The sequence below is a fragment of the Solanum tuberosum genome, unplaced genomic scaffold (genome assembly GCF_000226075.1).
Source record: "Solanum tuberosum cultivar DM 1-3 516 R44 unplaced genomic scaffold, SolTub_3.0 scf00010, whole genome shotgun sequence".
In the NCBI taxonomy this organism is placed as follows: domain Eukaryota; kingdom Viridiplantae; phylum Streptophyta; class Magnoliopsida; order Solanales; family Solanaceae; genus Solanum; species Solanum tuberosum.
The window spans coordinates 18,189-27,845 of NW_006238936.1; the positions used below are offsets into that span (position 1 = coordinate 18,189).

General features: G+C 34.5%; 1 protein-coding gene across 7 annotated transcripts; it reads left to right on the forward strand.

Annotated features, from left to right (window-relative positions):
- Positions 1–1,914: 1,914 nt before the first annotated feature.
- On the forward strand, positions 1,915–9,409 carry LOC102596040 (dual specificity protein phosphatase 1). Of its 7 annotated transcripts, XM_006339337.2 has the most exons (8): positions 1,915–1,998; positions 3,579–3,738; positions 3,813–3,948; positions 4,642–4,762; positions 6,144–6,289; positions 6,485–6,705; positions 7,020–7,111; positions 9,141–9,170. In XM_006339337.2, exons 2-7 carry the CDS (start codon positions 3,631–3,633, stop codon positions 7,065–7,067), a joined length of 780 nt encoding a protein of 259 aa, XP_006339399.1. In that variant the 5' UTR covers positions 1,915–1,998; positions 3,579–3,630; the 3' UTR covers positions 7,068–7,111; positions 9,141–9,170. The 7 variants fall into 7 exon arrangements, 6 of the variants coding, with proteins under 6 accessions (XP_006339399.1, XP_015166661.1, XP_015166664.1 ...); XR_001474105.1 differs by lacking the exons at positions 6,485–6,705; positions 7,020–7,111 and adding an exon at positions 8,914–8,990 and having other exon boundaries at positions 9,141–9,169; XM_015311175.1 differs by lacking the exon at positions 6,485–6,705.
- The last annotated feature ends 248 nt before the right edge of the window (positions 9,410–9,657 follow it).

The window sequence follows — 9,657 nt, forward strand, 5'->3', positions numbered from 1 at the left end:
TTTTACATACATTTCAGAGTTATGTTGTATCCTTGTATATACATAGAGTTGACATCATGTTTTTAAACAACTTTTCTTTATATTGCACTTACTTTTAAACTGCTTTATATTGAAATGAGTTCAGTCATGTTGAGTTGAGTTGAGCTAGGTAAGTTCTCCAATTCCTCTCATATCCTTTTAAGCTTAAGTTGTTGTTTAGCATTTCAACTCGCATACTCGTACATTCAATGTACTGATGCCAGTTGGCCTGCATCTTTAGTATGATGCAGACGCAGGTAACCAGGATCAGCATCCAGCGCGCCGTTGATCTAGTTGAGCACTCCAGAGTCAGTGGTGAGCCCCCTTGCATTCCGGAGGACTTCTTTTATTTGCTTTCTAGTCTTTCAGATGTTAGGATGATTGGGGGTCCTGTCCCGACATCCCTCTTTGTTTTAGAGGCTTCATAGACCGTTAGTAGTCGGATGTCTTTACATTGTCATTTCATATGTTAAGACTTGAGTTGCCATTTTGGCCAAGTTGAATGTTGACTCTTAAACATTCTAAGTTATTTAACTAAGTTATTTGAGTAAGTTCATTTGATCATTGTATTAATGTTTAAGTCTTCCGCTGAGTAAGTAAGTCAGGCCAAGGGTTCGCTCGAGGCCAGCAATGGTCTTCGAGTGCCAGCCACGTCCGAGGTGTAGGCTCGGGGAGTGACAATTTAGCCATTTCTTCAGTTATTTCTCTCTCCCCGCTATTTTTCCTTCAAATTACCTTATGCAATAAATTTTAACCTCAGCGATTCAAAATAAAATTTACGAGGAAAGAAAATATAAGTTATAATTTTATTCAACAGATGATACGATGAAGCATATTATTGCTACTAATGACTTGAATATGCTAAACTTTATTATAAAAAAAAATATTACCCGTTAATTTTTCAAAGTATGAAATTTATAAAATGGTAGATTTGCATTTTTTTAAAAATAGATTGATTTTATTAGTCTATTCATTTTATTTTATGTAAAGAAATTTGAGTTATAAGATCAAATCTCTTATTTTTCTTTTGTATGAAAAAAAATATTAAAATATTCGCACTGATTATGAACCGTTAACGGAACACAATATATTCAAGTCATTAGCAACAATTATATTCTTCATTTTATCCTCCATTGAATAAAATTAGGACTTGTATCTTCTTTCCTAATTAATTTTATTGTGAATCGTTGAGGTTATTGTTATTTTCATCAGAGTAATTTGAAGAAAAAATAGCGGGAATAGAGACAACTTTAAAATGGGTTAAATATTTAATTTCACGAAGAGTTCCGTTAATATAAATCTAAGTTATTTGTATAAAAAGAAAAGGACAAAGACCAAACTTAATAAGTTTTTGAATACTTAAAGGACTAAAATCGGTAAATGTATAGTTAAGGGACCAAACCTGATAAGTTTTGCATACTTAAAGGATTAAAACTGATAAGTGTATAGTTAAAGGATCAAAATTGATAAGTTTCTAAATAGTTAAAGGACTAAATCCAATAAAAATATAGTTAAATGACCATTTTAGACTTACTTCTATGATTAAGAGACTATTTATGTCCTTTTCTCCATATTTTATCATATGATACATCTATGCTTACGGAGTATTAAATTTTGTAAAATGATTTAGGAAATAAATAACAAATATTAAGGTTAAATCATGAGAAAAATATATATTTTTAATATATTAAAAGTGATAATTTATTTATAAAAAATAAGTAAAAATGAACTATGATAATATTAAAATTTTGTTCAAATAAAATAAAATTGTTCAAATATATATTTGCTTTAAAAAGTAATTAATTTTCAATTAGCCTATGGGAAACAGTGGCTAAACTTTGTTTGGTAGGTAAAAAGATAATCACCCCCTCTAATTTATCTTAGAACCCCAATTGTGAAATAACAGAACTCTGTTTTGTCTTTACTGTAATATTGTTTTTCTGCAAATTGCCATCATATCTACTCTTGATTCGCAGCGCGGTAAGATCTTCATTAATTCATTTTCCTTCTCGTTTCTTTGTTATTTTAGCTGTATTTCTTCTGTATCAATTGATGATTGTTCGATTCTGAGAATACCCAATTGATTTTCAACTCTTCAATATGGATTTCCAAACTTCTTGAGTTTTGCACAAATGGAATCTGGAAAAAATAAATTAATATGGGAAATTTCAATCAATTAGCAGCTTCATAGAGGCAGAATTTTTGAAATTTCCGTGGAATGTGGGGGCTGAATTTTGTTGCCCCGGAGATGTTTGATCAAAGTCCCAAAAGAATTTTAGTTTAGTGGAATATTATGAACAATTATGATTTGTTCAACACACTTTAATACTTAAACAGATGCTCAAACTTGTCTCAGCGGACAAGCAAGCATTATAATTTTGAGTATGCATATCTAGACACGTCACTCCGACTTACAAAAGATCATCTGCACACCTCCAAAGTTTGTGTGCTACATCAGTGTCGGGTGTTGAGGACGAGTTGGGAGTGTTTAGTTGTCAGTTTGAGACTAAGTTGAGGTGTCTAGATGTGCACTCTCAAAGTTAGATTGCTTACTTGCCAGCTGAGGCGAAGTTTGAGTATTTGTTTATGTATTATGCCTTTTTTTTTCTCAAGAACTCATCTCTGGATTTCTGCAATTCTGCTGCTCTCTAGAATCAAATGCTTGGATAATTGTTTCAACTTTGTGCCAAATTTTGTGTTCAACTATTGTATACCTATTACGGATTTACAAATTACAAGAGTTGGACCTCTTGGTAGCTTCAAATAGCCAGTCCCAAACCAGGATAATGAAAATGGTTTGCAGTAGGCAGATGACCAGCTTAACAAATAATCATAGTATGATGAATCCTCTAACATTGACAAATTATATAGAAATGGAACGAATAGGCCTGAATACAGCAGAGAGGATGTACACGATTCATATAGCCAATAAGTTTGGGATTGAGGTGTAATTGAATGACAAGAGTTTGAGTTCATAGCTTTCACCAATGTCTTGGTGAGATGTGCAGTGTGAACATAATTTCATTCTTCATAGAGCCATTCTTGGAAGAATATCAAATGAAAATGGTGTTAGGAAAAATCCCCACACTGGCTTTCTAAATCTTCATGTGTTTGGGTTTTACCCTACCTTATCATTTTATTTTTTTTGGAATTCGGGTAAGATTTGCACAGTAACTAAAAGCCATACTACAAAATAAGGTAACTCGAACCAGCAACTGCAAATTCAAGAATTGAAAAGGAGCCTATTTTTCCGCTAAAAATTCCCAATGGAGCTGTTGTAAGAAGAAAGACCAATAAGTTACTTCATGTTGGAATTCCTTATATGCAATGCTTAAGTTTCCCTTAGGAGAAAAGGTGTTAAACTTTGTGGTACTCAAGTAGTAGGTTATTCTTTCCTTCAAGTGCTTGAGCTGTCATTGGGAGACAGTATTGGGGTATGCAACACTTTAGACTTCAGTCTACTTTATTTTTAGGTGTGTCCTGAATCTTGATTTTCCTCTGTATGCATAAACTCTTACTAATTTATTACTAATAGAAAACTTATATGCCAAAAATCCCAGAACTTCTAAAATTTTCAGAAAGTTCAAGCTATTTCAAGGAAGAAACCGAAAAATGGCTCAAGCTCTGGAGTTTTATGATGGGCAAATTGAAGCTCTAATGCGTGCAATGTCTGTAGCAAAAATCATTCGAGAAGATAAGAATCCTTGTATGATTGAAGAGGTACTAAACCACGATTCCTAGCCATTCTAGCTTTATTTTTCACCTATACTTATTTGTTTCCTTATATTTCTTAGGGTCTCTATTTAGGGTCCCTTGGAGCTGCCAACAATAAAGTTGCACTCAAAAGCTTGAATCTAACTCATATTTTGACGATTGCTAGAGATATAAATCCTCCTTATCCAAATGAGTTTGTCTACAAAGTCCTTTCTGGTAGGAAGTTTCTAACTTTGTTTAATATAGCTGAATTTCTTTAAATGTGTCTTGAATATATGCACGTGGTGAGAAAATTTGTATCTCCATGTTATATAAGTCAATAACTAATGTATGGTCCATTCCTTACTTTATGTAAGTATAGTCAACAGCAACTATACTTAAATAGAACTAAGAGAACAGGAAGTACCGTGCCACACTCTAAGTTGTCCGCACTGGTGCTGCTGCTGTACTGTGAATTTCTTCCTGTTTCCCGTCTTTTCTCTTCGTTTCTCTTATTGCTAAACCCCCCTTAGTTTTGTTTGTAGTGGTCCTTCATAAAATTATGTAAAATTTTCTGGTTAACTATCTAATTTGGAGAAGCAAAGAACTCTACTATAGCAACGTGAAGTACAACTTTTCCTACCAGAGCCTTCTTGGGACTCTGCCTCTTTTACCTGTACCAACTTCTTTATCAGATTCTTCCTTATGATAATGCCTTATTATAATTTTGCTTCACCTTCATTTTCATCTACCTAGTAAAGGTTGGAACTATCCCATTTTCCTTATCAGAAAAAAAAAAAGATTGTTAACTTTCCAATACAGAAAAGATAAACTGAGGCCTTCTGCCTTAATGTCCTAAATTTTTTTCACTTTTAATGAGATTGATGAATGATTTGTTTATATTTTCAACTTCTTGCAAATTTTGGGCAGTTCATGACAGAGTTGATGTAAATATTTCACATTACTTTGAGGAATGCTTCGACTTCATTGAAGAAGCAAAAGGACAGGGTGGTGGTGTGCTGGTCCATTGCTTTGCTGGAAAATCCAGAAGGTGATTTCAAGCATCTTTGCCTGGATCTTGAAATCATGGTTTTGTATGTGGATAAACAATACAAAATAGTGGTGCTTAAAACTATACCGGTTTTGTACAATATTTAAGCCAAACTAGCTTCTCTCCATCTTGCTTTGCTATATATAATCAAAAGAAAAATATTATGACTAAGCCTAACTCAAGAATAGTAACCTTCATATTCCATCTTCAGCTTGATACTGTGAACTAAAGCAGTATCATGGAGGTAGCTTCCAACCACATCTTTTGCTGTTGGGGGTGAGCAGGACAACATTTGTCCTGGATCAGCAAAGTTCCTATGATATTCTTTTTGGACATTTGCAGTCATGCTGAAGACCTTAATCCTTAACCTGGATTGCAAGTTTCTCCAAGTTCCTTGCATCTTTTGTGCTCTTCGTCGGAAATCTAGTATAGAGGTGTAAAGTAATGCTTCCAAAGTTAAAACTTTGAAAGAATGAATTGTTATCGTCAATATTTAACTGATTACGCTCATTTATGTTTCTTTTGATGCCACTTTCTGTGTGTATGGCATTACTTAACTGTGACGGATATTTCAACATAGACCTGGTGAAGTGGAAGATTTAGTGAGTCACCATTGCAGTTCTGAAGTTGACCATTTCTCATAATAGTTTTAGCCTTCTTTAAAAGCTAACTGCACAAGTTTCATGTATTTATGGATTTTTGAAGGGCATCTGTGTAGCCTTCTTTCTTTGTTGTAGCGAGACTCTCCTGTTACTTGCTCATCTGATCTCTTTCAAATCTATCCTAGCAATAGTAGTTATATCATCAAGGCATGCCATACCTTCAGCTTGACTTCATTATTACAAGTGCAAGATAAAAAAGGATTGTGTGTGTGTGTGGGGGGGGGGATGAATTTGGTTATCGGCTTAAATTTTAATATGAAACTTTTTTATCCATATGGAATCCTATTCATATTTAGCAATCTGCTTCTTGCCCTATTTTAGTTTGATCTTATGTGGTCTGGACTTAGATTCGCTTTAGTAAATTGTTTGTCTTTATATATATTGAATCAGCTAACTCTTTTTAGTATAACATTTGGGTCGAATAAAACTTACCTTTTTCCTTCTTATACCATGGTTGGTGTCATTTTCTCTAAATCTTTGACACTTCACGAACAATAGTGAAAAAGGAAATTGAGAAAGAACTTTCTAGAACTTAAAATTTTATCTTGTTTGCTTTTCCTGGTGTTCCTTTTGTATAGTGAGATCACTGTTTTCTTCAGTAGATGTACTTAACTGTCCAATATTCAGTCAAGTACTAATAATTGACAGCAACCAGTTTACTGCTTCTCAGTTGTCATTATCAAAATAGTCACTGTTTTTTTTGTTCTATGCTTTTGCAGTGCAACCATAGTCATCGCTTATCTGATGAAAAAGCATGGTATGAGTCACTCTGAAGCTTTTGAGCTTGTCAAGAGTAAAAGACCAGTCGTTTCTCCCAATGCTGGTTTTATGACACAGCTGGAAAACTATGATAAAACCCTTAAAGGTAAGGCTTATTGTTCATTTGGTGGTTTTACTCGCATGATCTAAGGTTGATGAGTTTTAGTTGTCTCATTACTGTGATGTTATCATGTTGCATCTATGATGATTGGTGATGAAAAATGAGGATTACCTATGTTAACTTCTGACTTATGTTAAATTTCTTATTAAATTACTGTTGTGAACTGAAATCAAAATACAGCCGTCAGACTTACCAAAACCACTGAAAGGGGAAAAAACGAAGTGCAGCGGCAGTTTTCTAAATTGTATCTAGCAAAACAATGCTGGGCTTGTTTCCACTTCAACAAGCACGAACTTTCCAGACAATCAAATAAACTCCCCAGTGAAACAACCGATGCTTGTTACTTTTGTTCTGTGAAATCATTAACTCGATCCAGTAACAACAAATCTCCCAAATCTAAGGTATGCGTCATGAGTCACATGTGTATGCAACCTTTTATTAATAATGAGAAACTTTTTGGTATACAAACTGTATACCAAAAAGTAGAGAATCTACATAATACGATTCTCTATGAACAACACCCAATCATTTATTCAAATTGAAATCTCAAGGGTGCACCAAAAAGAAACAAGAAATGAGATGTTTTTCCTCAATGTACGTGATCATTCTCTATTTCATTGAAAGTTCTACTTTTTTTCTTCGACTAGATCCACACAATTGCTTGTGGGACAACATCCCAGGCCTTTGACTTCTCTTCCTTCTAATTTTTTTTCAGTGGAACTTGCTCCATCATTGTGCCCGGCATCGCCCAATGCAGTCCTAACCATCTCAAAATCTCACACCACAAGCAAGTCACCACCAACTAAAGTAAGAGGAGGAGGTCTACATCTTCACTTGAACATTTGCACATGAAGCACCACTGTACATATGTAGTCCGCTTTCCTTTTTTTTCAAGGTCTCAGCTGTCAATATTGCTCCCTCTTTGCCGTCAAGTAAAAAACCACACCTTTCTTGGTATCCAACGAAATCAAACCAGCAAGTATGGAATCATATCCATCCCTCACCAAGAGCTTTGGATGATATGACTTTACTGAAAGCGACCCATCTCTTCTAATCTTCCATGTCCAGTAAGTTGATCTTTCTGAGTAGCTTGTATGCAACTCACATATCTTGCTTCATTGCGCAACCCTTTAAAGGGTTCACTGAGATGGATAGTTGCTGCAGCCGGTACAAAGCATTGTGGAAGCTTAAGCTAAGCACATAATACTCCACAGAGTAAAGATCAATGACCAAGAAACAGAGCTGAAGCTAGCTATCAAATTGGCAACCTTGCAGAAACTTATCAAAAGTCCCTATAGTTGGAATCTGTGTTACATGGACCTTTCATTTGCCTTGAGATTACTAAGCCAAAACAATGTGACAAGGGTGGGGTATTTCATATGTATTCTTCAGAAATACTTTAAACATCAAATAACTGCACATGAACAAGGTACTTACACATTTCCTCATCGGATAAGGACCATTGTTTAGTCCATCTAACATCAGGTAAGGACCATAGTTGTGCACAGCTAAATCAGCTTTTCTATTTGGAGACCTCTTTCCGTATGTGGGGTTTGACCAAATAAACATTGAGCTAGAGTTTGACCATAGATATTGGAAGTAGATTTTGAAAATTTATCTTCACGTATTTGTTTGGCCATGAAATTTGATCAGATTTTCAAAATCTGATCTTCAAATATTTTCAGGTTCCCAAAAACTTACTTCGACCAGTTTTTGGGACTTTTACTCATAAAACTTCAATTTTTTTTCCGTAAAAATGCATGTCCAAACACAACTTCGAATTCCAAAATCACAACTTCAAAAACTCACATTTTCAAGTTTAAGCTTCGAAATCTATGGCCAAATGGGAGCTGAATCATCCACCGTAGGGGGTGAAACTTCATGAAATCTGGCATTTGCATGCAAATGGCATAAATAGCCGTCCCAACAAGCTGCAAATTATCTCAACTCAAAACAGTTTGTTTCTCCAAAAATCAGTCTCCAGAATTAATAGTTTATGAGTAGTATGATTACCCTCAGGTCAAACTTGTCAGTACCTTAATGAATCACATGACCTGTAAAGACCTTATTTCTTGCTGGTGTATTACTGTTACGATATATAGATTTGAGAAAATTCATGTTGCTGTAGCAGGCATGCAGATCTTTATTTGGGGATTCTTTCATCACCATAATCTATTAGTCTCTTGAAATATATCATTGAATTCAACCTCCATATTGACAATCTTTTTGTCTTTTCCATAGACATATTGAAGGGTTGGTCTTTAGCTGCTCATGTTCCTCCACATCAATGAGATACATAGAGGGACATTCTCCCATATGCTATAACTTCTACATGTGATTTTCTGGTTTCTTTATATAATGCTGCTGTAAGCTAGTTTCTAGTGTTATAAATATCGGTTATGATGGATCTTTTGCCTGGACTAGGATCACACATTTTGCATATCTATTTGGTTTGGGTAATTCCTTGACACACGAGTGAAATATGTTGAGTTTACAAGATTTAGACGTTCTACTTTCTTATTCTTATGATGAAGTATGGACATTCTTCATGCTACATGAGTTTCTTGCTCAAGGAAGTAGCTGATAATTCGTCTTCTAGTTATAAGTAGGACGAACGCAGTAATAATTTGCCCAGTGGAGTGAAGGGGGAAATAAAAAATTCTGGTCTTGAATGCCATTTGATTAGGTAAACAGTTTGTGTGGCTAACTTCAATCTTTTTATCTTGTATTATACTGTTCAATCTTTTCTTGCATCCATTAGTTAATTTGTTAGTTGGGCTTGTGAATTTCATCTTTTCAGTTCATTATATTTCTAACCATCTTTTCAAAAATGCAGATCTGAATACTCCAAATGTTATGCTGTGAATTGTGATAAAAGAGCAGGCAGCGCAATCTTGTTGATTGTTTCAAACAGTAAGCATTGTTCATCCAAAAATGGGTGACCTGAAATAATTATTCATTTAGTTCACCAATTTTGGGTGGTGTCTATTTTTAGATGGGATAAGTTATGATATGTTGTGTGAAGAAAATATTTGTTTTGACGTCAAACTCTTTAACATTAACTACTCCTCCCAAACAATAGTATCACAAACTTCTGTTGCCCCATTTTTCTTTTTAACAATTCTTTGACCACCAAAAGATTTTATCTTCGTCTAGTTCGATCGTTTCAAAGTCTTGAAATATTATTTTGAATGGTGCATTTGGTTATGGTATTACGAAGAGGGAATTGGCCCAAAAATGGGTAGATTGGCGCAAGTTCAGTTCTGAGCCTTCATTCTTTTATTTTAGGGAAAACTTCTCCTTTTTTTAGCAACTTTCACATATAGCAAACACAAAATTCATATTTGTATGCT

Excerpts from the sequence above, each read along its gene's own strand:
- LOC102596040 (XM_006339337.2), top strand. The coding sequence starts at position 3,631 with ATGGCTCAAGCTCTGGAGTTTTATGATGGGCAAATTGAAGCTCTAATG. Across the intron at positions 3,739-3,812 it reads ATCCTTGTATGATTGAAGAG|GGTCTCTATTTAGGGTCCCT; the intron begins GTACTAAACCAC and ends TATATTTCTTAG. Across the intron at positions 6,290-6,484 it reads CTATGATAAAACCCTTAAAG|CCGTCAGACTTACCAAAACC; the intron begins GTAAGGCTTATT and ends ATCAAAATACAG.